A 27,276-nucleotide genomic window follows, 5' to 3' on the forward strand; every position below is an offset into this window, starting at 1 on the left:
TCTAGTCAGATTATATAACCCTGCGGCATGGGGAAGTCTCCAGCTCTCAGCTGCCTGAAAAAACATGCCACAGAATCAAGTGAAATGGAACCAGAATAGTTACAGTTGAAATCCACCGATCCTGTTTAAGGGACAAACCTTACCTATCAGGATGAGGTCTCTAACATAGCTGACAGTTTTTTTCCCCCCTCTCTTTGGATATGGAGTTGGAGAAGATTGGAGACTAGTATACATTCTCAAACAAGAAATGGATTTTTGTGAAAATAGGTAAGTCACCAGGTCTCAAAAACAAGCAAACAAACAAACAAAAAACAAACAACAAAACAAAAGCCCATCAAACAGAAAAACCTGAATCAAAACAAAAGGCAGACCCATACAAGCCAGATTCTGTTACGCCTTTTACAGTTTTTTTTTTTTTTCTTATTTTGAGATACTAGCTCACATACACAATTTACAGCTACCTAGGGAAATGTTAAACTACCTTTAGGGCCCTGGCTAGATAGAAATGCACTCTAAAAACACAGACACAATATGTTGTTTTATCTGTTGCAAAAAAAAATGTATTTGATTACTTGAGTAAAATTACAGTATCTCTGTTGTTAGTAAGTATTAAATGTTAAAGAAATTGAACCCCCCCTTTCAACTTTCCAAGAAAGTGCATGTAACAGTCCATTTTTTTCCTTCCATACCTAATACAAAATAAACCAACACTATACCTGCTCTTGATCAAGAAGCATTTGCTCTTGTAAGGAACATATGTACATTTTAATGAAAGTGATATTCTTATTGTATATACAAGAGCATCTACATTTCTCCACTGAAGGTCGTTCAAGATGCTATCGTTAGCAGCATGGTGAAATTCCAGCACACGTTCTCTACTGTGAATACCCTACAAGGCAAAAATGCTACGTCTGTTTCAACTACCAAAACAACACTTGTGGTTTTTTTTTCCTCTAAAGAATTCTGCGTGCTTATTACTGTACAGAAACTTATTAACATTGAAGAGGACTCAAGTAAAAAGCACAATACAAAGAGTTTGAAACGGAAATGGTTAACTCCTTAAAACAAAACCAACAAAAACCGCAGGTGGAAGTTTAGAACCAAAATGAAAACAAAACCCAAAACAAACAAACAAACAAACAAACAACAACAACAAAAAAAAACCACCCTAAGCCTTTCAAATGTTCAGCCTGTACTTAAAAGTCCTTCCCTTAAATCTGTTTGGAAAGATTAGACAATGTGTTTGCTGATAAAATTTTCCAGCAGGATCAAAGTGTACATTTATATACAGACTTTATTAGAGATCTAACGTGTCACGGAGGCATTGCATCAACACCAGATTCATATTAAACTGGATATAGAAAATAAGTTAATGCCGGATTAAGACCGCCTAGCAGGGCAACTTGTGATTGCCATAAATGTTACAGCAAGCTTAGAGCACTCTAGTCCATTAGTATTTAGTCCAAAATACAGAAGACCAAAGTTAATGCTTGCACTCTGTTTGCAAAGCAAGGTTATAGCACTAATAAATAAGCTTTCTTAGAACTCTAGAGGTTGAACAACGTACAAAAGAATGTCTTCATAATGTAGTTCATAGTCCCATGGGCCAGAAGGTAAGGGGCGGGGGCAGGAGGCAACCTCGGGAGAGGAAGAGGAAGCATTCTGGCAGCTTTAGCTCGTGACTATCTCTTTGCTGTCCTCCACGAAGCGGGTGAAACGGAAGTTGGTTCCGTTCTCGCTGTTCGCCATTTTCTCCAGGCCAGCCAGAGGAGCACTGGGTTCGGCATTCCCCAGCTTTTCCACGTTCCCCGTCAGCCCGCTGATAGGTGAGCTGCTCCCGCTGCCCAGGCTTCCAGGAATTGGAGGGATGCCACCGTTCTGAATGACAGAGATCTCGTTGGCCTTCATGGCCAGCCCGTTGGACAGTGCTGCTGTATATTGGTTCCAAAAGCTGGACGGATCCCCGCTTCCTGACCTCGCCGCCAGATCCTTCTGGAACATTTCCGGGAACTTGACAGGATTGCCTCCTAGAAATGTCATGGGGCCATCCACTGAGAGGCGCCGGCCCCGGCGTGCAGGGGTGCTGTTCCACATATGAGTGCCCATGTGGACCTGTGGTGTGGGTTGGGGGAGAGAAGAAGAAGAAAAAAAAGAGAGCCGGGGGCTTAATAGCTGAATCTGTCTCAACTCATATCCCAACACTCGACAAAGCAAGTGGCCTAAATGTCTATTCTTATTACATGACAGACAGGGGAAAAGACACCAGGAACCATCCACTCCCATGGTCTAGTAATAACGTGTTTGCTCTCTGCAGTGCCGGGATGGCTCTCCTCTTCCTGGGCTAACTCGCCTTACTTACTCTTTTTTTATTACCCGTATTTAGCTTATAATGGCCTCAAGCAAGCCAGGCAGTCGCAGATAGCTCCTCTCAGAGTTAGAATTGTTATGTCCACTCTCATTGCAGTGGTAAGTATTGTATCTGACACCCTTTACCCTGTAGATGTCCTTTTCAGATGGGAAGAAAGTAGCCCTCACTGATTGCCCATTGGAGGGCCTGCACAGAGAGAAAAACCAGAAAGTAATTATTCATCCCACATCACTGGCAGCAACCTCCAGAGGAATACTCTGTCAACAGAAAAATGTACACAGGGAGAGTGCTCAACTGTTGCTCTAGAACGGGCATATTTGCTTTATTTCCAACACATATCAGTAGGAAATGTCGTGTAATCAATTATCATAATACCCATTAGCTGAGGAGTGATGTTACTGTTTCTAGAAAAATAAACCAGGCTAGACTGGGGTTATGAAAAATAGCTGCATACGCCGAAGAGAGCTGTGGAGAGCTGTAATTATTAAGTGATATGGGCAGTGTGCAGGCCACACAGAGGTCTTTAATCAATACCCCATGGCAACGCCAGGCTGTCTGATTTGGTAGGTAAAGCAATTCATTTGATGCACTTAAGCTAGACAGCAGAGAGAGGCCTGCTGCTTTGCTTAGGTACCAAATTATTCAAGGCATTGGGACAGGCAGCAAGCTACAGGCTGCCCTTGTCCCTGCGGTGATCCTGACCTCATAAGGCTCCTCCATGTCTCCCCCCTCAGCTGCATGAAGCAGGTCTCCTTTCCAGAACCTTCTCCCTGACTGCATAGCTGAGGGCTCCAGGAGCACACGCAATCATCCAGCTAGGGCGTGGGGAAGGGCTGAGGGGTTGTATTTGTGTGTGTGTGTGTGGCGGGGCACAGAGCAGGTACCTTTAGATTGCCTTTTGTCGTGAATGCTCTTCCACAGATAGTGCAAGCAAAGGGCTTCTCTCCAGTGTGAGTTCTCTCGTGGATCTGCAGGGCACTCGAAGAAGAGAAGGTTTTACCACAAGTGTTACAATAGTGCTGTTTGGGGGTTCTCCGGGGCAGAGCTGGGAGCAGGACCGGGGATGTTGCAGAGGATGACAGAGGCCCCTGAGGGACATGACCAGTGGGGGCGTCCTTACTGTCCTGAGGAGAAACGTGCACAAAGCCGTTGACCTCTGTTTTGATGAGAGATGACAGCGAGTTGGCGGGAATCACTGCAGAGTTCTGATTGGGGCCGAGGTTCGAACTGGGCTCAAAGAGCTGCGATGGTAGGTCTCGCATCTGATGTGTCAACATGTGCTGCTTCAAATTACCCTTCGTGGAAAAGCCACGGTTGCAAACTGTGCAAATGAACGGTCTCTCTTTGGTATGACTTCTATAGTGTATGTCCAAGGCACTCTGACAAGCAAAGGTTTTGCCACAAATGTCGCAAGCAGTGTTTTTAAACTTACCCCGGTCTCTGAAAGGGAAGAGGATTCCCAGAGAATCTTCCTTAATGATTTTCTCTGCATGACTAGAGGTCAAGTCCAAAGCACCTCCGTTCACTGGGGTGGGAGATAGACCATTGGCGAAGTCGCCTGGCCCCACTCTCTGTGGCTTTTCCTCCACGCTGGGTGACTTGTGGAACTCTTGAGTGCTGTTGGGTGGGGACAGAGCCTGCATGGAAGAGGTAGACTCTGAGATGGCTGGGCTGCCTGCACTCTGGCTCTCCATGTCGCCACCCACTGAGGATGAGTCGTTGGTCAGCACATCCCCTTCCACGGACCCATTCTCCACTGACTTCAGGCTGGCCTGCAGCTGCTCTGCCAGGCCAGCGTTGATCATCTTCATCTGATTTTCCAAAGCAGCGATGCTCGACATCTCGAGGGGCAGCGGTGAAGACGACAGGCTATCTTGGGAAGCGTCGGCTGACTTGGGTGTATCTGGGATGCTGCCCTCAGGACACTCCTCCATATTCTCATCTGAGAAGTTGTCTAAGTCGTCGAAATTCTTCTCATCAAAGGAGCCTGTGTCAGACTCCATGGACTCGGGGTAGTTGTCAGGGACCGGGGTGTTCGGGATCTGGCCCCCCATGTGCATACGGATATGCTGCTGTAGGACCACTGCGTTTGTGAACTTCTTCTGACAGATGGGGCAGGAATGCTGAACTCTGAGTGGGGGCATAGCCCGATGGACGCTGTAGTGGGTCTTGAGGTTCCCTTTCGTGGTGAAAGCCCGACCGCAGATCTTACACTTGAAGGGCCTCTCCCCAGTGTGTGTCCGGTAGTGCATTTTCAAGGCGCTCTGACAGCTGAGAACCCGGTGGCAGATGATACACTCATTGGGGTCTGTGGCCTTCTTGTCAATATTTTCTACCAGTTGCTGCAGCTTGGATGTCTCTGAGGCCTGGGCCGAATCTAAGAGTCCCCCAAAAGGAAACTTGGCCTTGAACTGCTCAGACATGAGGGGCAACAGAGGGTTGGTGAAGGTGGTCCCTCCTGAACCACCGTCAGCCACTGGCGAGTTCAGGGTACTGTTGCCCACTGTCGGGACGGAGCTTGCCATGTTATTCTCTTCACCCTTGCCACCAAAGGGTGGCACAGCAGACCCTTCAGCTTCCTCTGGGACCCCACTTGGGTTTCTTGTGGCCAAATCAGGGGCCCCAGAGTCACTTTTGACTGAGCCTTGAGGGCTGGCAGCAGAATGGCTAATAGGGATGGGGGCAGGCTCTTCCGTCTTGATAAAGGGTGTGAGGCTCGGGAGGGTGGGAGGCAATGGCAGGCCGACAGAAGTAGTCAGAGTGGGCAGGACTGGCTTGGTGTCTAGCCAGCTGGTGACTGGCTTCTCTGGAGGGATGGACATGCCATAGGGGATGCCGGTGCTTGTGGGGACGTTGTCCAAGTGCTCCGGTACAGGGTAGGGGTTCATCTGGATGTGGGGGTACTTCTCTTTGTGGCGCTGGAAATGGACTTTCAGGTTGCCCTTGGTAGAGAACCTGTTCCCACAGATGTTGCACTTGAATGGCCTCTCTCCGGTATGAGAGCGCAAGTGGATCTGCAAGGCACTGTCGCTCCCGAAGACCTTTGCACAGAACCTGCACTTGTGTTTAAAGAATGCCTCGTCTGAAGTACTTTTCGCTTCAAAGGCAGTGACATTTGGTGGCTTGCTTTTTCTTTGCTGGGCCAAGGCAGACAGGGAGTTCAAATCTTCTGCAGTTGTTGCAATGTTAGGCAAAGGGGTAGGGAAAACAGCGTTAGCTGGGGTCGGCTGAGGTAGAAGTGGGTTAGATGCAGGACTCAACAGACTGCTTATTGCAAATGCTGGTGAGGATGACGCTGAGACGGCCGGGGAGCTGACGTGAGAGGCACCAGCATTGGAAGCCACTTTTTCTGAGGACGGGGTCGGAACTGCAGCCGTCACTATGCTCATGTTGGGAGAAGTGCCACTACTGGGTGGAACGATGGTGCCGGAGCTGCTCTGAGGTAGCTGGACTGGGGGGAGCTGCTTCACACCGCTGATGTTGGCAGATTGGCTAGCAAGGCTCTGTGCTAATCCAGCTGCCACCGCCAGCTGCTGAGACAAATGGGAACTTAGTGTGGTCAAGGGGTTGGCAGATGTTCGTAAAGTACCTTGAGAAGGGATAGAAGGTGCCGGCAGGTCTGTGCTCTGAGAAGCCAGCAGCAGTATTTGGTGACGAATCTGTTCGATGAGCTGCAGCTGGTGAATCTGCTGCTGCTGCAGAGCGAGGAGTTGCTCCATGAGGGTTGAGATGAGCAGCTTGCCTCCAGAGGCGCCCCCACACCTCGCTTCCTGGGAGAACTGGGCCACCGCCACCTTGGTGCTCTGCAGATTCTCAATGATGACGTTGCTGTTGATCACCGAGAAGTTGCCCAGTGTCGTCAGGTCCCCGAGTTGAGGTAGAGAGGTTGTGATCGCTGAGGTACCCGTGGAAGAGCCGCTGTGGCAGCTCGGGGTGGTGATGTTGGTGACACCGCTCAGAGGGTCACCACCATTGCTGCTGCTGCTGCTGTTGCTGCTGCTGGCAACTGGGGCCTCCACCTCCATGGACTCTTCCCTGTCAAGTCCCTTGTGTTCTGAAAGGTTGCTGCCGTCTTCTTGGTCTGCTTTATTTGCCCCGTCTTTCATTTGCTCCTCAGGATTATTGAGAGATGGGCCAGGAGGGAAGGTTTTTGGTGGGGAGGCTGGATTTTCATTGACAATCAAAACTAATTGATTCTTAGTGCAGCTCTTTTTGTGAAGCAGAAGGTCTGATAATTCAAAGAACTCGGCGCAGCACCGGCCACAGACATGGGCATCCTTGCTCTTAGTGGGGCGACACGGTTGACACTTCTCTGTGTCCCCTACAAACATCAGAAAGTGAAGGGTTAAAAATGAAGCCAGAACAGACTGTCAGTAATGACTTGAAAATGATAGAAAGGGCCATAAATGTTTTCTATCTGCAAAACTCCAAATGTGGCCCCTGAAAGCCAGGCTGTGTTTCTTGGGATGTTGAGGGACTCCTGTCCAGCTGGTATTTTGGATAGCAAAGGCCTTTAGATAATTCATCAAAATATAAAATACCATGAAGGGAGGACATTGGTACATAATGAAATTCCATAGCAAAACATTGATTTCCAATATTTTATACACTGGTTGTCTACTTGCCGGGAGAGGGTCCCTCAAGCACACTGAGGACTTATTAGGCTCTTGAGTTTCTGTCAACCTTATTCATTTTCAACTGATGCAAAGATATCTGTGACAGTCTGTTCTGTCACTAAACTAATTTGTAGTCGTTCAGGTTCCAATCAGTTGTTGACAAGGGGGGAAAATGCATATCACCCAGCTGTGGACTGATGACTTCAGAGTCACCTCAAGTCCCTGCCTGGAACCTTAGCTCAGGCCCAGTAGTGACAAACACAGTTCAGCCTCATCAGTACCAGACCCGTTTCAACTTCAAACTAGAAAGCAATACCCACACATGCAAAATGGAGAGAATGTGGGATTGTAATCCCTCATAGGCCTGTCTGGTACCTATGTATCACCCCACAGACGTTTATTTTTCCAGTTCAGGAATGAGCTCTGGTGATCATTCTCCTAGGCAAAGAATCTATGCCACCATGTTCTAAGTGGCAACGTTCTAAGTAACTCCTCAAAAGTGGTCTTTCTGTCTCTAAAAATTGGCATGGCATCCACAGTTCTGCTAAATACTAGCTGAGAAAGAATGTACTGAGAAGTGTTCTCTTCCTTAAGAAACCCTGCTCGCAGGAGACTTGGACAATTCTTGTCTGAATGCCTTTAAAAATACTTTGCCTCTTGCTGTTATCAATTTTCTAACAGGCTGTACTGAACCAGATATACATATACATCATATACATATACATCTGTGGCTTGATTGTTTGGCTTCAGTGGTTGCTCAGATGTCTTCCCACTAAGATCCATTTGTAAATTAAATATCAAAATCTCCAACTCCAAGCTAACATCCTATTCAAAGACAGGATGGTGTCCCCTTGTTTGCTCAGCATGGGGAACACCAACTCCTGTTGTACAAATGGTGTGTGGTCATCTCCAAAGACTGTGAAAAAAACTGTTTAATTCAAGGATTATCTCCCTGCATGCTTTTCTACGGAGCTGAATCAGATAATAGGTAGTTTCCATGACTTCCAAATTGAATCTTCTAGAAAACTTGCAGGAGGGGAAAAAAAAGTAATTGCAGATATGAATACATTGGAAAATCAAAATGCTGCCTACCCCACAAATCTCAGTCAACTCAGAGTGCATTCAAAAGAGCCAGAGGTTACCTTTTTGGATTAAGCATTTAAAAAGCTCGGGAAGAGTTTTGCATTTCAGAAAACACAATTATCACCTAAACAGTCACTTGTGAAAATTCCTTAACTCTATCTGCCTGGAGTGATGTGGATGTTGATTAGGGGCCTTGGTAAAGTAGGCTGGCTGGCCCGGAGAAGCTAACCACGCATGCACTTTCTCCTCACTGGGATAGTTATTTTAGTGGCTGAGTTATATTTAATAAGCCAGCTTTTCTAATCCCCATCTTTAAATCTACACGGGGTTATAGTGCAACATGCATTAACAACACCAAACAAATCGCAGTTGTAGCAGAAAATACCAATAATGATCCAGTTTTAATTTAATGTTTAATCATCCTAATTGGCACCAGATTCCCATGCTCACTGAAGGTGCTGTTTTAAGCACTTTCTGTCTCTTCTCCTGCCTTAAAATAGTACAAACAAAATATTAAATGAAATTTGTTAAAGTTACCCTGCTTCACTCGGGACAAAAAATGATGTGACAAAAAAATTCTGTGTAAAGCTTCGTATTTTGACAACTGATTTTAAATGATGCTCCCCATTTCAGATGCTTATTTTAAACTAGGAAACGCAATTCCTAATATATTCAACAGAAATGTTATTTCTTTCTCTTTGCACATTTCCATATGTAATGGTTATGTTTCCATCTACTTTTACAGCCAATTATGAAGGAACAAAAGCTATTCTGTTTGTTCACACATTTTCAACAAAATGCATTAAAACTATTATGTCAGCATGTTCTATTAAGCTCTGCATTCAGTGGAAAATACTTTTCAACCAGCTCACATTTATCAAAACATAAAGCCACTTTAAAACACAGTTTTGCTTGGTCAGCTGGGCTTAGACAAATAATGACAGATTCAGAACTAAATAACCAGCGAGGGAAATCAGAAAACTGACTTCATCAATTGTACACATTACAATGTGGTTGCTTCAAATATTTAGCACATCTGTGCTCACGGTTAAAGGGCGTTTTAATTCTTTATAACTTGCAAACATCTGATCTTCTCATAATATATAGAAAATAAGAAAAGGAAGGTTACTTTAGAAGGTTACACCGATTACTGCTTCCCTGCCTTGGGATCCAGCATTTGTGCCGCTTCAAGACTCACTTGAGAATTTTCAAGTTTTTCAACCTGAACATTTTTATGTTTAGGATTATGCAAATGTGATGGGAAACAAAGATGCTTAGAGGTAAACGCCTGCTTGCTTCTAAGAGAGAGACCCTGTTAAAAAGTTGCCCATATTTGAGCTTCGATTTTCACAATTTAGGAAGCTGACACTTGATCTCACTGTACCATCAGTTAATTTAATTTCCTGATGTTTATGAACAATCTACTCCCTCCCAATCCTGGCATCTATTTTGATTCAGTTCAGAAGCAGGTGTTGCTACACTCTAAAGTGCCTAACTTTAAACCCATCTACACTGTGAACAGAATTCCAGCGAAGTAGCTTCAAGAGAAAGAAGACAGGCCAGGGAAACCAGCATGGATCTTAGACCCAATTACTAAGAGGAATAACTTTAAGTTGCAATTAGATAACAAGCAGGCAGAAACACACACACACACACACACACACACACACACACACACACACACTCACACAGAGAGAGAGAGAGAGAGAGAGAGAGAGAGAGAGAGAGAGAGAGAGAGAGAGAGATCCTTGTGTTCTAATTCTTTTTTTTCTGATCCTACCCTCTGTTATCTTGTATCTCTTTCAATAATCTGTTACACAGGATGGCAACTGGTGACCTCGTTATGGTAACTACAGTTCCCTTGTTCCTCCTATTGTGGTGCAAAATCACATTCCAGATCCTTTTCTATGGATTTTGCATTCACATTAATTTCGTAATTCCAGTCAGATAGGAACATTTACAAAGCAAGATCTTTTTTTTTTTCCTCCCCTCTCAGCAAACTCAAAAAGATGCTTAGAATTTCTGTTCTTCTTTGGAGGAAGGAGGGGATGTCGTATTGTTACCAAATTGACACTAAAATTCCAGATGTTTAAGCTCTTGCTGAACTATTTAGGTACCCAATTCAAATTTGTCACATTTTATCCTCTTCACCAAACACAGCAGAATTTGGAAGCAGGAAAATGAAGTGTTGCAGCCTGTCTCCTCAGAACGCAAAAATAAAACTGTGCCTCGCACAGAGAGGTTCAGCCAGCCAGGAAAGGAAGAAAAGGAAAACAGAAACAAAACAGAAAACAAAGCAAAGCAAAACAAAACAGAAAACTAGAAACCAACCACCGGCTCTACCAGATTTAGTTTTCTCTTTGGGAGCTTCTCAGAAAGACACTTAACACTACTTGCCAGCACCTTAAGATTACATTAGCATGTCTTAATAGAACTCAAACAATAGTGGACTTGGGGCCCCTAATTTTAGCAGGCCGGTTCTTCCCACAGACCTGCTTGCAAAGGCGATCCGGAACATATTTGATTGAGTGATGCTATATCTTTTTGTTTTATTTTTTTTTTTAAAAGCAGGATCTGAATGTCCAACTTAAGGTTCCAGGAAAAGTGGTAAATACAGCATATGCTGTGCATATTTTCTATGTCTGAAGTTCCTTTTATACAGCGTGCAACCAAATGACAAATGAACTGTCCTCCTTCAAGTTTACAGTGCCAGCCCTGATTGTGTGGAAGGAGACAAGAGAAACCTCTGAGAAAAATAACATGGACAAGATACTCCATTTAAAGTTCTCTTCCAGACCCACCTCCGGCTCACAATGAAAGGGGAAAATGTCTTCCCTATGGATGAATCAAACTGAACACTAGATGGGGATCCAACAGCAAGGGTTTGTTCACAAACTGCTTTGTGGCTTTCCTATTCCAGTGACGCGTAAAAGAGACTCCTTAAGGCGAGATCTAAACGCTGACTACACAAACATTGGCAAAGTCACAAGAAACTAAATCCCTGTTGTTGGAGGGTGAAGCTGAGCTGTGGGAACTACCTGTCAATCTTCCCCTTTGGGGGTCTGGCATCTGGGGGTGGCAGGGGAATAAGGTTAGGAAAAGAAGCCAAGCTGATAAGGAGAAACTAAAATAAACTACCAAGTTCCTGCTAAGTGACTAGCAAGACTCAAATTGGGGGTCACCGGGAAGACACTGAAGGACACATTATGATCTGGACCTTGTCACCTCTTCATGGGAGGAGGCTGGCAAAGGTTAAAACAGCTTTACACGTCCAGGTTTTCTAAAGCCTGGTACACAAACTTTTTTCTTTCTTGGAGGAGGAGTGTCAAGCCCCAGGTTAATATTCTCTTTCTCTCTCCTCTAAGAATATTTTGGAACACAGGCTTTCTGCACCAGGGACTGTGTTGGAAAACCCACGTTTAAGCTGCAGAAGAATTTCGATTTTCTGGTTACTACACACCGAGGGAGCTTGGCTAAGTTTTGAAACCCAGAACCTGCCTGAATCCCTCCTCCCACCGCTCTCCAGATTCTCTACCAGAAAAATGTGGGCTTTTGCCTTCTGAAGGATATTGTTGGTAAAAAGACAACTCGAAGCCTCCAACCGTAGAGAAACAGCTTCCCAAACAGCACCCTATAATTTGGTACTTGTGCCCTGAGCCAGCAGAAACTGGATGTAAAACACACCAACAAATGCTCAGTACCAAAAAGCCACCTTCACACGGTTCATCTCCTGCCTGATCGGGCTTTGCCGCATGTTCATTTTTTTTTTTTTTTTTTTTTTTAACATTTTAGAGAGTATTTGCAGCCTGAAGCAGATCTCAACAAAACAAAACAAGACCAAAAACAGTTCACATTTTCTCATCCAGAATCTTTTATTATGCCAAACTTAGAATAGGCTTGATGAAATGTGAATTCTTTCTAACTGCCTTATCTTGCAGGTGTCAGTTTTTTTTTGGTTTTTGTTTGTTTGTTTGTTTGTTTGTTTTAAAGAGAATTCATTATAGTTCTTTCTAACCTTTTGGGCCCAGAAATCAATGTGTGGCCATTAAGCTGCTTACATTGAGTAAATTACTTTGGTAAATAATAGAATTTCTTTATTAATATGAATAAGAGAAGTATATTTCTTAGGAGAGTCAATGCTTTATCTGTAATTCCCGATGTTTAAAGTTTCTTCCAATATTATCCTTTCCTTTAAAAAGCTGAGCAGCAAAATACTTCAACAAATGGAGTCAGAATGGGGCCTGCCAGTTAACTGCAGGAATCTTGAAACCATCACCAAATGGAGTGAACCAAACCAAACAAAAAACCCAACACACACACACACACACACACACACACACACACACACACCCCCCATACCTGGAAATCCAAATTCAAAGAAAAGTAACCACATATTAATCATTAGATTCACACATTCCCTTTTCCAAGACTTATCCATCATGGCAAATAACCATTCCAAGGCTAGTTATTCTTCTACAAGTAACTGGAGACTTGTTGAATATTTTTTAGGAGATGAATCCTACTTACCACAATCCTAGTTTCATAAGAAACCGGAAAAAAAAAAAAAAAAAAAAAAAAACCTTACAGAAATACTCAAGTAGAAGAAACTATCTAGGTTCTAAGATAACTAAATAATCTAAGATCAACTAAATAATCTTTTTTTTTTTTTTTAAATCTGAATGGAGTTGTTGGAATGGCTACTTAGCAAGGCATAGATTTCTTTGCAAACACAACACATACTACATATATATGCATGAGGCCACATAACATGGCTGGAGAGTGGCTGCTTCAGGGCCACTGTGGCTGGTTCTGAAAACTTTTCTAGGTTTTACTCGGTGTAGAGGTCAGACAGTTCGGGGAACATAAGTAAGAACTACTTTGGGCATATGCAAGATCTATTTTGGTAATGTCTGATATTTCATGTGCTGTATGCAGTAAGACCCTCTTGAGACAGGAGGAAGGGTGAGGCTGGCATCTGAGTAAGGGGTTTGCCTCCCAGAGTAAAAATACCAAACGTCCAGCAGTGGCTTCTCAGGCACATGTGTAGGGAAATGGACGGAGATTGCTGGACCCGTTGCGGGGGAAAAGTCGACCTTTAAAAGCAAACTTGAGCTATGTCATGAACTTTCGTTTCTATGTATCTCACAACGGATTCCCAAATGAAAAGATTCGGGGGGTATGGCGGGCCCTCCTGACTGTCAGCTGGTGGGGAGGGCTGCCTGTGTAGGAGTTACTGTTACAGCGCTCTAAATCCTGTAACCCTATTACAAAACCTGCCCTCTAGGCAACTTTTCCAAACTTATTGTTCAGCCATGTAAAAACAGTCATAACCTAAAACTATTACTACTGAAGAAAAGGAGGGAGCGAGGAGCTGGCCGGGGAGGGGTGTTTCCTAGGGTGTTCAGGATAATCACTGCTTTGTGGACAATGAACCAGCTTTTAGGAAGGAAAAAGGAGAAATTAAGTGAAAAAGAAGAAAGAGAAAGAAAGGAAACTTGATTCAGTTCCTTAATTAACTTACCTCAAAGCTCAAATAAACTAAAAAAAAAAAAATTGTACTAATAAATAATAATAGGAGGAGGCAGTGCACCCCTTTAATGCTATCGCTTTATGAGAAGCCTTAACTATTAAAAATTCCAGATCCAGACTCAAAGCAAAGAACTAGCAAGCATCTTTCTTCCGAAGCCCGAGGTGGCGGTTGTTACTTTTGAAATTTTTGCGTGGAAAACACAAACGATCAGTAACACGTCAAAAAGCAAAACCCGGAAAAACCCAAAAAACACCTCTCTTCCCCCAGGTTGTTGTCCCCCCGTATGCAAATTGTTAAGTTTTAACAGCATCCTGGTGCAAAGGCCTCACTTGAGGAAAGATTGTTGTGGGGGCGGCAGGAAGCCTAAGAAAGTAGCTGAGGAACCCCACAAAAATAGTCCGAGTGGTCGCTGCGGCCTTGGTTAATTTCATCTGGTTTTACCCTCAAACCGGTTCTTTTGGGGTGGGAAGCCTGGTGTATTTCAAGGGATCTTTCCAGAGGACTCAGAGAGTCACACTGGTGAGTTTCCGAGCTTCAAAAGGTGCTGGGCAAAACAGTTGCCATAATGGTTCTCAGATCGCCTGAAAAAAATGTCCAGGTGTCTCACGCCAGGAATGCCCTCTCCCAAGAGCGAGGAGGAAGTAAGCTGGCGGTCCCTTGTCGCTCGGGTTCACCCTGGGCGTCCCCGCACTCAGAGCCAGGCCTCTGGGGACGGAGCCCGCGATGTAGGGGCTCCAGCGCCCGCAGAGTGGAGTGGCCAGAGGTGCGGATCTCAGGTCACGCTTCCGAGCTCTGCTGGGGTGCAGGTCCCTCCTCCACGCCCGAGATCGAGGATCCCGAGGGGCAGCCGGAGCCGCCGAGCCTCTGGGGTCAGGTCGCTCTCGGACCGACGCAGCGGAGAGTGAGGCACTGAGCCGGGTGACCCCGGAACCGAGCGAAGCCTCTGGCCTGGGAGCTCGGAAACTCTGCCCTGAAACAATTCAGGTCAAGCTGGGGTCGGAGGGGTCTTCCCTCAGTAGACCCAGTTCCCTGCTCCGGTCTCTCCTATCTTAGGCCACAGTTCCGGCACACAAACTTTTCCCGACTCATCCAGTCCTTTCGGAACCCTGCCTTCGTCGCCGGCTCGCTCCAGGGGTCTAGCGGACTAACACCCGAGACCCGAGAAAGTGTCCAACGACCCTTTCCAGGACGGGTCCGGAAGGATGGGACTCTATAATAGGTGGGGAGCACACATCCAAGCCTGACTTTGACGGGTTATGGGTACAAGTGTGGAGAGAAACGACAGGACAAACTTGGGAAGCCAGACCAAGCGACACTTCCTTGTCCCTAAACCAGTCTCCAGAGCGACCGGCAGCACTCGGCCGCGACCCCAGGATGTCGCTCCTCCACCCCAGTCCCCAGTTCTCACGGCTCGGAACCCCCAAAGGTACCGCATTTCGCCCGCTAGTCAAGTGGGAACGAGAGAGTTGGGGCGGGGGGAGGTACGGAGAGCTCCCCACGCGCTCGGCGTTCAGCCACCCGCACGAAGTAAACTTCTTTAACGTTGGCCGCAGGGCTGGGCGGCGAGGCCCAGGCGACAGAGGCCCAGCCCGGGGACCCGGGTGGCGCGGGGGGAAGCGGGAGAGACCACGCGTGGGCAACCACAGATGGCCTCTGCCCGTGAGATCGCCCCTAGGGGTGGCAGGGTCCTGGTCGCGGCTCCTCGGACCCGCTGGGCGGAGGAGGGAGCCGGCCGGTCGACCCTACTCCGCCCAGTCGAGGACTCGGAACTCCGGAAAGCTCCAGCCGGGATAGGCTGGCTCTCTCGGGACAGGGGGAATCCTGGCCCGGCAAATTGAAATCGAGGAAGCATGAAATAAAATCAGACGCGCCGAGTACAGAAGGCGAGAGCGGCGGTGGGCGCGGGGCCCGCCGCGTGTGCGTGGGTCCGAGTGTGCGTGTGAGTGCGTGTCTGTGTGTCCGCGGCGCGGGCCGGAGCACTCACCATCTCGCCGGGGGAGCGAGGCCACTTCGGGGTCGGATTGGAAATGTTGAGGCTTCGCTTGCTTCCTCCGCGACATGCTGGCTCAAACATCAGCTGGGGCAGAATAAAAAATTACTAAAAAAAAATCTTCTCAAAATTACGGAAATCGAGCGGCGGCGGCGGCGGCTCCCCCCGCCCGCCGGCCCGCCCGCCCCCTCCCCGGCTCCTCGGCCCCGGGCACAGCGCGCATGTGTCCTGCTATAATTATGATTATCAATAATGCATTGCGATTAATCATAGAGGGGCTCTTTGAAAGGCGATTGGCACCGGGCCAGCGCTATTCAAACCCGCTCGCCTTAATCAATTAGTTCGTGATTTGCTGCAGACCCCTGTCTCTCCGCGCGCTGGCCCAATAAGCCGGCCGCGGGGCTGGCTCTGCGCGCCGCGCCGCCCGACTCTTGGTTAACCCTCTTGGCGACCGCCCGGGACTCCGCGGCCCGGCCGCCGGGGGCCTGCCTCCTCGCCACTGCGCGCCCAGCGCCCCGGCCGGCGCCCCCCGCTCGTTCCCCTCCCCCCTCCCCCGCCCTCCATCCCGGGCTGGGCCGACCCGAATTAGCATGCTCGCCCGGGAGCCTAGCGGAGCAGGGCCGCGTGGGGGTGGGGCTGGCGGCGGGGGCTGGGGACCCAGGCTGCGGGCGAGCGGCGAACTTCCCAACTCCCGCGCTGCGTGCTGGCCCGCGAGGGGGAGGGAGTCCCGTGGCGGGACGGGGTGGGGGAGGGCGCCCCGTTTCGTGAGTGTTCCTTCATTTCTTTAAGAGCTACCAGAAAGCAGCCCACCCCCACTCTCATAAAAAAAAAAAAACCGAGTGGGGAAGAGCCAGCCCCACGCCGGTCCGCCTCCCGCCCGCTGCCGGGCCTCCCTCCCGCGCTGCCCCGCCGCCTGGCTCCGAGATCCTTCGCCCAGAGTTCTCCAGTCTCAGGATCCCGGGCTCGCGGGGGTGCGGAGAAGAGGACCCAGGAAAGGTTTGGGGACGTGATGGGTTTGGGGCCTGGGGGGAGGGGCAGTTTTCTCGCCACCCCATCCTCTCCCTGCTTGGGAGCGGCGACCCTCCAGCCTCTTGCTGGCTCCTTAGCGCCCTTTCTCTACCTTGGACATTCCCGGGACAATTAGGGCTGAAGTTTTCGGGAGAAGCGCCCCGAGCCCGTGGGATAAGGGGGCGGCTCGGCTCCGCCCAGGACCCCCTCCTGAACCTCCCCCCGGCCGCCCCGGTTGGCTGCAGGGCGCGTCACTCCGCGGGGAGGCGGCGGCCACCGTGGCGCCGCCAAGCCCGGGGCGGGTGGAGAGCAGGGACCTGCTTGAGCTCCGAGTTCAGCTTCGGCGGGAGGGAGGGGAGGGGCGCCACTAATCCAGTGCTAAGCAGCGCTCCCCCTGCCTGGGTGGTGCTGCTGGAGCCAGACCCTAGGCACCGCCTCTACCCCGGACCCTAGTGCTCCCTGTCCTAGGGGTGGAGGCCGCCTCCGCGACGAGGTGGCTGCCCAGAGCCCAGAATGACCGTGGAGGGGGGCTCCTGTTCGCTGCCCCGCTAGCCTCGCCGTGACTCGCCCTCACTTTTCCGACACTTGCCACGCGCGGCGCCCAAACTTTTCCCTCCATCTCTCCCAGAGCTGGGGAGCCTCTCTTACCCGCTCACGGGACCCAGGGATCCGGGCCCTGTACTCCCTCTTCCGGGTTTAGGCGCCCGCGAACCTGAGGCTCGATTCTCGGCTTAGTTTAGATCTCCTCCTGCCTCGGGGTTTCCGCTCGCCGAGGTTCCCGAAGTCCTGCACCCGAAGGACTAAACTAACTAAACTTCGGCTGAGTAATGGGGGTGGAGGCGGGGGAGGGGTGCAGATACACAATCCTTGCCCTATCTCGCGATCGGGAGAGGAGAGGGCTCATAAGGACGCCCCAATTCTGGAGCGCCTTTGAGTCTGGATCTTGACATAGTCGGCTCGCGCGAAGTGGGCACTAGCTAGCCTTCGCAGCAGAGTCTTGGAACTCAGGACCCAAATCGCACTCTCCTAAATGGCTTATTGCCCCCTTTCCCCGTTTTTTTTTTTTTTTTTTTTTTTCATTTTCCGCCTAATCTTTTGTGTGCTAGTTGAAAGTATCTTTTTTTCTGACTAATGACTTTATTCTTTCTTGCTTTGACTTCTCCATTCTGTCATTCTCCCCGTTCACCCTTCCTCCCTTTTCTTATTTTGTCGTTGCTCTCCCACCCCTCGCGCGTCTCCCTGGTCTCCCGCACCTCGCTCTTCCCTTCTCCCCAAGTTCTGTTCGGTACCGTAGATTTTGATAAAAAGACAAACGAAGCTATCAGTGGCTCTGATGTTGAAGAATGAAGATAATAATGTTTCCATAGGTGGTGTTTCAAATGCCATTATTTCTCACTGAATATTTAAAGAGATCTCTCGGCAAAGATGGATTTGCGCGCTCCTGGGGTGCGAGCCGCTTGCTTTCCCCAAACCCCCGGGAACGTGATCAGACCTGAGCACTTTGAAATCCAGCACTCTCCTACCCCGCAAATCGGCGCTCTTGAAAACACCGACGCGCACCCCTCAGGGTGCACCGAAGCTTCCAGGCGCACCTTTCTTCCTTGAATCTGCCGGTATTTGGAGCCGCCCTCAACAGTCTTTAACATTCTTGGCTTCTTGAAAGTCCTGGCCTCCGGGCAATCCAGTGGCCAGAAACCCAGCGGAGCTGGCGGTCCCACAAGCCCTTCTCGGGGTGTGCTCCGCGGGAAGCTCCAGGGAGATGCTTTACACGTGCTCTCTGTTGGCTCTACGTGTGATTAAAGGTGGGGGGATCCCCACACACACACCAAACACCACAAACGAACGAAAACGCAAAATCTGCTGCTTAGCGCAGTTTAATTAAAAATGGGCGAGCAGAGACGAATTAATTGCGAGTATCTAAACTTTGATAACTTTTTTCGTTCTTTTGAATCCTCAACGACGTAGAGGCAGGCGCCTGGCTCTGCGAGAGGCATCCCCCGCTAATTTCTTGTTTGTTTTCTTTCCCTTTGGCCGGGAGAGAGATGAGGGGAGGTAGAGGAGGGGGATGGGAGGAAGGGGACGGTTGGAATGGCCGGGAGAGAATTGGTCTTTATTGTTGGTGGCGATACATCAATTACAGGCCATTGTCTCGCGCCCAAGTTCCGCGGTTCGCTGGTGCGGTCGCCGAAGTGTCAGCAAGCGGGCGAGGCACCGCGTGCCTCAGAGCAAAGACATAATTAAATCAATAAAAAATAGACACAGATTGGGGAGGGGGTTATTTTTTTTCTTTTTGAACGGGTCGGCAAAGCGAAGGACAGTGAGGTGTCACAGCTGGGGTCCCTTCGAACTCCCTGTACACTTCCGGGCCAGAGCGCTCCATGGGGTCCAGCCCTCCAAACCATGGATGGGGGCTGCCGCTGGGAAATACGGCAAAGAGGTTGAGGCTTGCAGGTTCCTGGGGGGGGGGGGGGTTGGTATTTAGGGACAGATACCCAGTAGGGAATGGGGTAGCCCAAAATGAGGTGACAGCTGCGTAGGGGTCGCGACCTCTCAGACCAAGACGAAACGGACCCTGAGGAGGCACTTAGCAATTGTACAAACTACCTTTGGGGGGCGGGGGTTTCTATGTTCCCTCTACTACGTAGCCTCAGTTTCCCGAGTTTGTCCGCGGTGACTTGGCTGGCCCGAGGGCGGTGGCCTAGGGCCGCGGTCGTAGAAAAATTTTCAAGGAAGGTGTTTTGGGGCTTCTTTGTTTGAGCTCCAATTTTAGGAAGGGGTGGTGGTATGGAGGCCTTCCATTCTGAGGCCTGGTTCTTCTACGCGTAAAGTTTTCTAATTATGGCCCAGTCTGACCCCAGTGTGGGATGCGATTGAGGCCTTGTGTGGGCCCCTGACTCTTTCAGGTTCCATCTGTGCAGTTTGAGCACCTACTCCGCAAGTGGAGGTGGTCCCTAAGCGCTCTAGCTGTGCCCCAACTTCCAAAATTTCCAGCCCAGGCCCCAGGCCGGGGCTACAAGGGCAGTAAAGGAGGTTTCGTTTTCCTACGCCGGGCAAAAAAGCGGCAAAAAGGCGACAGCGGCGCCCCGGGGGCGGGGAGCAGGCACATCGATGGTATCAACATTATTGATGGGGAAACGTTCTGGGCAGGAGCCGGGAGATCAGGTTCCTAGTCCCTCCCCTCCCCTCCCGGAGGTGGGTGGGATCAAGTGGATGGTGTGCTCGTTGTGTGTGTGTGTGTGTGTGTGTGTGTGTGTGTGTGTGTGTGTGTGTGTGTGTGTGTGTGTTTGGGGATGGGGCGCCTGGATGCACCACCATTAACCACCTGGGGTTTATTTGTGTTTTCTTGTCTGGATGCCTGCCGGGTGGGGGTGGGAGGAACAGGGAAGAAAGATTGAAGTGGCTTCTTTCTGGACTTAGGGCTTGGGGTGGTGGTAATGACATCAAACAAAAGTCGCCTTTCCCCAGCCGTGGGACTCTTGTTTTCCTGAGAATATCAGACTCTTCTTAAGCGAACTGCAGTTCAGATCCTAACCTCTCCTCAGATCTTGGCGCAGCAGCTTCGAACCCGAGGCCTTGGAGAATGAACTGTGAGCTCTGCTCAGCAGCTGACTGTTAGCCAAGTGGTGAAGGGCACAGATGGTGAGGGGAGAGGTACCACCGCCCACCAACAACGACGTTCTCTAGACCTGTGCTCCTGCAGCGCAGAGACAGGGTGTCCAGGTGCTGGGTCTAGAAGGGAATTCAGCCGCGCGCAGCGGAGGCAGGGTTCCACCCGAGCAGGGGATCCCTTACTCCCTGTGCGCGGCAAACTTCATCTTCCTCTTCTGGCAGAGCTATTCCCACACAGGCATTTAAGAACAGAATGGACCGGGACGCAAATGCTCCTCCAGGTTGCGCTTAAGTTCTCTGCGCTCCGCATGCAACAGTGCCTCGCTAAGGGGTGTCTGGGTATAAAATTCCTCCCAGAGGAAATGTCCCGAGGCAGAGAAAGTGGAAAAGACTAATCGAATTTATAAAAAGAAAACCTTTGCTTCCTTTTGGTTAAATCCTTTTGCGGTTTTCTGAGCGAGAGAAAAAAAAAATTACCACCAAGCAATAGCGTGTGGCTAATTCTTGGAATGAGTAACTAGGGTATTTAGAAAAAGCTCAGCAGGGTGCACAGATTTTCCTGAAGCGAGAAGTAGGTCCCAAGGATCCAGCAAAGAGTGATTGGTTCTCATTAACTGCCTTTAGTTGAGATTGAGAGTAAGGTCACTAGCCCACCCCCACCCCACCCCTGCTCTGATGTGGGGGTGTGAGTATTTGGGGGTGACCGGGAACCTACCAAAGAATATTAAAGGCTATCCTCTCCGACCTCGGGGGACTCAGATGTGGCTGAAACAAACCTGCCACAAGAACACAACAACAATTTTTTTTTTCTCCCAATCATACAGTCACTTGTTTTCAGCAGCAATTTTTCCCATTTCTAAACAACAGGTTAACTCTTTATAGATGCTGGCTTTATTAAAAGGCTGTGTGCTTTGAACCCTTGTCTGGTGAGTGGCTTTTTTTTCCCACTTATTTTCATGGGGTCGAAGAACCTTTTGGTTTCATTTTGATAGAAAAAACAGAAATGGCCAGGTCTGGTTTCAGGACTTGTCCTGTCAGCAAGGCCTGCCTGTCACTCACATGAGTGGTGACCTTCAAGTCCCACACAAGTCAGCTGAGCCCTGGCTTTCACAAGGAATGTTTCGAAGGGTTTCCCCCTAAGTTGGGGGTGGGGGACGTGTCTTGTCTCTGGAAGGAGCTTTACCTCTCTTCCGGTTCCATCAGCTGGGCAGCCTTTCTCCTTCGAACCTGCACCATTAATTATTGCACTCCAACATCTTTCTCCAGCCCCAGCAGCAATATGATTTCCCTCAACTTGACATCCAGTTTAATGTGCAGCTGGGGATCCGAGACACTTACATTTCCCAACTCCAACCCCGCATCTCCGTGTTTCCTCTCAGGGTGGAATTTTGAAATCATCCACGCTCCCAAGGCTACCTGAGGAAGGGGCTCTTGTCTTTTCTCTCCCCCCACCCCAACAAATTACCATTCTGATTTCTGTCTTAAATTTATTTGTCTAACGTTCCCTAGCCTCTTTGGCTCATTTTCTATTAAAGTATAAACCCAAGATCACCCCTGAGTGTTCCTTAGTCTGTAACACATCTAACATCTAGATTCTGTAGAGATTTGCATAGGTCTGGCTCCAGCTTTTGCTCTGACCACGATGCTACATGCTTAGATCCCAATACCAGGCTGCTAGGGAATGATTTCCTCACAACCAAAGTGCGGGATTCCAAGGGAGGTGAATGAATTCTGTGTTTCCCAGGTTTGCTTTCGTTTTTTTCTCTTTCCACCTTGGACCTCGCACACCTTCAGTCTGGCAAAGCGTACTGAAGAAATCGCCACCCATGAGCTCCTCTCCCCACCCAATCTTTCTTTGGCTTTTCTCAGATATTTACAGGACGACCTGACTGCACATGTGCTGTTTAGGGATGGAGAGCGTGGAGTCAGAGCTGGATGCACGGCTTTTGCATTCTGGTCGTACCATTTAACAGTGACCAGGGGACATAGCCCTAGGCTTGGTTTGTGTTCACGTATTGGCTAACCTCGTTTAAATTAATATCGTGACCCTCTTGTTTCTTGCTTTGTTAAGTGTATAGTAAAGAAGCAGTGTAATGCTGGCTGGTGTCTAGCAAAGAACCAGGTCTACCTCCTATAAGCAAACCTGCCTCCGTGAATTCTTTCATTTGCTAAATGGAGATAATAACAGTCCTTATTCCATAGGGTTCTGAGGAGCTAAAGGAGTTAATATGTATGAAGATTTTAGGATGGCGGCTGGCATGGTAATTACAGTGCAAGTGTTAGCTATTATGGTCATTGATCTCACAGGTTTGCTGTGGGGATCAAATAATAGAATGTGGTCAAAATATTCCCACTTCATCTGTCCATCCATTCATTTATTCATTCACTTCATAGAGGGAAGTGTTGGGTGGGCCTGGAGGATGCCACTGGGAAAGACTTGCATTCATTTCCTGACTTGTAGCAAGGGCCACGCCAGGTCTTCTTCATGATTCTGGAAGGTTTGTGAGCACTGTAGGCAGGAATGGCTAACTGCTTAGGTGCCGAGCTATACTTTGGGGCTCTCTTCATTTGCCTTTGTTGTATGGAGTCCCCTGGGTCGTGTATGAAACAGAGCAGAACAGAACAGTAAGACATGTGGTGCTTCCTTTAGACCTTAGATGGTATTAACCAGTTATAGTATCCCAGGCCTTGCTCTTCTGGCCTTTTTCCCACCCACCTTTCCTTCTCTTTCCGTTTTGTTAAGTCATGAAAATTCCCCTTGGCCAGTCCAATAGGACATTCTTTCTGTCACCTGCCTTGCCCTCGGAGGAGCTCACTTCTGGTTTAGACTCAGACTCGCCAATGGCTGCTGCTCTTTCTGTTATTAGGATTACAGCCATGTTGTGGCTCGATGTAATCGAACACTTACAGGCAGAATGCAAAGTGCCCTTGTGAACTCCCTCCCTGTGCAGTGAGATTAAAATGCTTTTTACGACTGGAATCTGGAAAAGGAATCCAGGGTGTGCAGCCATACCTGCTAGCATAGAGTTGCTGGCACAGCAGGTGTGCACGCTTCTCGTACTCTTGGGTTCTTTAAGAGGTGCCTGGCAGCAAGTGCCCTTTAAGAAGCTTCCAGATGTCAGCAAGTGGAGGGTGAGGCTTTATCCCCCTTCCTCTGTGATGGAGAAAGAGATAACATTTAATTTGTCATCTGACGTCCTTCTACTCAAAAATGGTGCCTGGGGGCCACAGGACCTTTTATTTAGGGGCTCTCCTAAGTTTGGCAGTATGTGAATTGTATGTGAGTGTTCTTCTGGTTCCTGTGGCCTCAGTTGGGGAGTTAAACATGATCTAGCATTTCTGATGATTTGTGGGAACACCAGAGTGGTCAGGGGAGCACGGACTTTGCATACCATAGGCTTCCAGGTCTCTGTGGTTCAGTCCAGCTGGACTGCTGACCGGACTGGGAAAAACCTCTGGTGTTGGTGGGTGGCCCTCTAAATATCTTCATTACTTTGGGGGAGTGCAGGGATTTTCTGAGGCCAAAGGTTTTTGTAAGTTAAGAAAACACAATTAAGCCTCCAGTGGCCCCTTCACCTGTTTATCCATTCACCCCCTTCACTCACAAATCGACGGAAGCAACGGAACCAACATGCCAGTGACAATTTTAAGCATGTAAGATGTAATGGTGACTAGGACAGAAATATATTAAACTCGGGAAAAACAAAATCCATAACTAAAAGGGTACATGGTATATAATTTCATCTATATAAGAGTCTAGAAAATTCAAACTGAACCATGTGCCAGAAAGTAAACGTTGGATAGAAAAATTACATGGTAAAGTGTCGAAGCAGTGGAGAGAGAGAGAGAGTGTGTGTGTGCGCGTGTGTGTTAAAGGGAATGAGGACACTTTGGAGATTGTGAGAAATACTTGTGAATGTGAATGTAATGATACCAGCAGTGACCTACCTATTTCAGAACTGCTGCTGCTGTTCACTTTAAGTGGCGGCTTGGCAGTGCACATTAATTGGGTTAATAGAATGGAAAAATGTAGGGGCCTATGAGATGTCTCAGATAAACTAGCCGAAGGACCTGCCATAAGCCTGACAAACTGAGTTCAATCCCGGGAACCCACATAAAGGTGAAAGGAGAGAACCAGCTCTAAGTCATTGTCCACGCCACATGCCGCTTTCCTCTATGTGTCTCTCACTGTCTGTCAGTGTCCATGATGCGTATGAGGGTCTAATGAGAAGTCCCAGCCTGGCATGTGGCTCAGTGGTCACATGGCTCTGTTGGCATGCAATTGCCAGTTGTGGTGAGGGATCGGCTTTGGTGGAAGACCGGTAGGTTTCTTTTATTTCCACAACCTTCCATGGACTGATATTTATGCAAACTAATAAATGCCTCAATGCAAACTAATAAATGCCCCATCTGCCTATTATTTATCTATTACCCGCCTCTCATCAGAACCCAGTACATTATGGACTCTGATGGACTTTGAGACACTCCCTTGGAGCAGAGTAGAGGGGGAGACAGTGGGGCTTTCCCATGCACACATCCTTGCTTCTGTGAGGAAGCAAACCCTGGACACTTTCATTAGGATTCTTAGCTACAGCCACAGAATCCATTTTTTTTTCATATTTTTATTGATTCATTGTGAATTTTACAACAACCCAAATCCACTCATTTCCCAGTCCTTCCCTATCTGAACTCTACCCTTGTAGAAACCACCTCCCCCCAAGAAAATAATTAAATTAAAAACCAAAAACATCTCGTCGTGGAAGCTGAGTGTCCCCCAGTCCCTCTTTGTTCATACATCTTTTCATGGCAAAGGGTCATTGGTTTGGTTAGAGGTCTTTGGCTTCTGCTATCCTGTCGCAGTAACCAATTAACACTACTCAATAGATCCGGGTAGCCGCAGCCGCACTTCTTACTACCTGCCCCGATGTCCTGGGTTCTTAAATGAAACACACACACACACACACACACACACACACCCAGTCTCTCTCTCTCTCTCTCTCTCTCTCTCTCTCTCTCTCTCTCTCTCTGCCTTTATATTTTGATATGTCTTAAACAGCTCAATGGCTAAGCCACTTCCTAACTTCCACGTGGGTAATCCACCCTCTGATATCCCCAAATCATTACTTACTAAAATCTGTATTCCATCTTTGCTGCCCTATACCCAGACCATCAGTTCTCTTGGGCTGGGATCCCCTTCCTCCAACATGGCGGCTATGTTCTCTGTCCTGAGCCTCTAGGGTGTGGCATTTTGATTCTCCTCCCAGCATGGCGGATCTCTCTCTCCTTCCTCTTCCTGTCCCCAGCCCAGGAACTAAAAGTCCCGCCTCTGTCTGCCTTGCCCAGCCATTGGCTGTCGAGAGCCTTATTTACCAATGAGAACCAACTATGGGCAGGGTCCCTCAGTGTCTTACATACGGGACATTGCAACCAGGTTTTGGGAGAATGTAATTAGCATAATACAAACGACATTAAACCAAACCCACAACACAATGCCTTCAATACCGGACCCACATGGAGACTCCTCTTGGTTATCCTGCTGTTGTCCTGAGTTATGGAGATCCTGCAGCGTTTGTTCTGTAGGACTAATGGATTCTAGCCTCTCACTGGTCGGGTCGGGTGTTGGGGCAGGTCAGCTCAAAGCCATCGATCTGGGCCTGGATGGTAGCTGGATTGGTCAGCCTGCATCTAAGGTACATGGAGAAGGCAATTCCCTCAGCTAGATGAACCAGAAGGAGGTCAGACATCTGGGTGGGCATAGTTGTGAGCTTCTTCAGAATGCATGCTTACTGTCAACGCACACCTCTCCCCATCACCTGCCCTTCAATGGGCGGTGGCTCTGCCATACTCCTCATTTCTGCCAGCTGGGTTTAAGGAGTCCCAAAGCTCTTAAAAGATTCTTGGGATGTCCTCAGGAAAAAGGGAAAGAGAAGGTGGCTACCTTTTATTGCTCACCTTCCGGGATCGCGCGATGGATGTGATCCCGGGTTAGCTCATTGGACCCTCAGAGCTCTTTGAAGTATTTTTGCAGTTTCTCGTTTAAATGTGGGAGTGGACTTGTGTGGCTGTTTCTTTGGGAATCTCTGAGCTGTGGAGCTGCTTGCTACCAACAACCATGTGTCACTTTTCTCAGAAAACAACACTAAAATCAGTCATGGTGGTACATGCTCTGTACACTACAGGCTGAGGTGGGGGACCAACGACAATGCAGACCAACCTGGGCTGCGTCATGATATCCTGTCTTAACCCTTACACCTCTCCCAACAAAACAATAGCAACCTTAAATCTAAATGAAGCTAGCTGGCAGCCCCCAAAATGTTAGAGCCCTCAGGTAAGGAATGCTTTGAGGGAGGGACTTTTGTGACTCATAGCAGAGGTGTGATCTGGAGTTTTTTTCCATGTTGGGAACAATCTCACCGAGTCTACGGATATGCTAGGCTCGGGACTGTGGTCGCTTTGTGGTTTTTCTGTGTGGTCTGTAAATGCCTTTGATTTCGACCTGATGAAACGGTGGAGAGCTTAGAAGAAAGCTAAGTCTGCCCCAGTGAATTAAACTGTCTTTGAACCTCTGATTCTTGATGAGTTGATGGCTGGTGCCAGCTGTCAGTCTGTGTGACCCCAGCCCCCGCGGGGCTCCCCATAGTCAGGACAAGCAGAAGGTTCCAGTTATGTTTTTTCACCCCAACGAGTGTAAAGCAGGGTATGTGTTGAAAGGAGACAGGATTTGGGAAAAGGAAGTCTGCGTTAAAACCTGTATTCTGCCATTAGCAAAAGGATTTTGCCTGAGTGTTTTCATCTGGTAGAACAGTCACTGTAGTTCTGTGTGGACTGAAGAACTTCATCTGTGTACTTACCTGCCCAGCAGGTGTGGGGTCACCAGGCGTTCACCCCAGGGGGTGGGGGTGGGGGAGCAGGCCACTGGCATTGTTGAGTGAATCGAATGCAGGGGAACCAAGGGGTATCTACTTGTGCAGATCATGACAGCTTACATTTGTTATATCCTTAAAGGCCTGTGTTGTTAAATGTTTGGTCTTTAAAGCGGGGCTACTGGGAGGTGGCGGGACCTTTAAGAGGT

General features: G+C 48.5%; 1 protein-coding gene and 2 long non-coding RNA genes across 8 annotated transcripts in view; 1 reads left to right on the plus strand and 2 right to left on the minus strand.

Annotated features, from left to right (window-relative positions):
* Nucleotides 1–1,276: 1,276 nt before the first annotated feature.
* Sall1 (spalt like transcription factor 1) lies at nucleotides 1,277–17,396 on the minus strand. 4 transcript variants are annotated; one of them, XM_076915586.1, is made up of 4 exons: nucleotides 17,244–17,396; nucleotides 15,582–15,674; nucleotides 3,253–6,689; nucleotides 1,277–2,112 (listed from the first exon to the last, which is right to left on the minus strand). In XM_076915586.1, the coding sequence occupies exons 2-4, from the start codon at nucleotides 15,655–15,657 to the stop codon at nucleotides 1,672–1,674; spliced, it is 3,954 nt and encodes a 1,317-aa protein (XP_076771701.1). In that variant the 5' UTR covers nucleotides 15,658–15,674; nucleotides 17,244–17,396; the 3' UTR covers nucleotides 1,277–1,671. The 4 variants fall into 4 exon arrangements, with proteins under 4 accessions (XP_076771701.1, XP_076771700.1, XP_076771702.1 ...); XM_076915585.1 differs by lacking the exon at nucleotides 17,244–17,396 and adding an exon at nucleotides 16,708–16,839; XM_076915587.1 differs by lacking the exon at nucleotides 17,244–17,396 and having other exon boundaries at nucleotides 3,253–3,689; nucleotides 3,801–6,689; nucleotides 15,582–16,115.
* The window catches only part of LOC143434940 (uncharacterized), a 65,420-nt gene continuing 52,412 nt past the window's right edge, over nucleotides 14,269–27,276 (plus strand). For both annotated transcript variants that reach the window (XR_013104823.1, XR_013104822.1), the window contains exon 1: nucleotides 14,269–15,023. This is a non-coding gene — a long non-coding RNA (uncharacterized LOC143434940). The remainder of the gene's footprint in view (nucleotides 15,024–27,276) is intronic.
* LOC143434941 (uncharacterized) lies at nucleotides 20,860–25,444 on the minus strand. 2 transcript variants are annotated; one of them, XR_013104825.1, is made up of 3 exons: nucleotides 25,333–25,444; nucleotides 23,218–23,358; nucleotides 20,860–20,980 (listed from the first exon to the last, which is right to left on the minus strand). It is a non-coding gene; the product is annotated as an uncharacterized LOC143434941 (long non-coding RNA). The 2 variants fall into 2 exon arrangements; XR_013104824.1 differs by lacking the exon at nucleotides 20,860–20,980 and adding an exon at nucleotides 22,176–22,795.

The sequence above is a fragment of the Arvicanthis niloticus genome, chromosome 18 (genome assembly GCF_011762505.2).
Source record: "Arvicanthis niloticus isolate mArvNil1 chromosome 18, mArvNil1.pat.X, whole genome shotgun sequence".
Lineage (NCBI taxonomy): Eukaryota > Metazoa > Chordata > Mammalia > Rodentia > Muridae > Arvicanthis > Arvicanthis niloticus.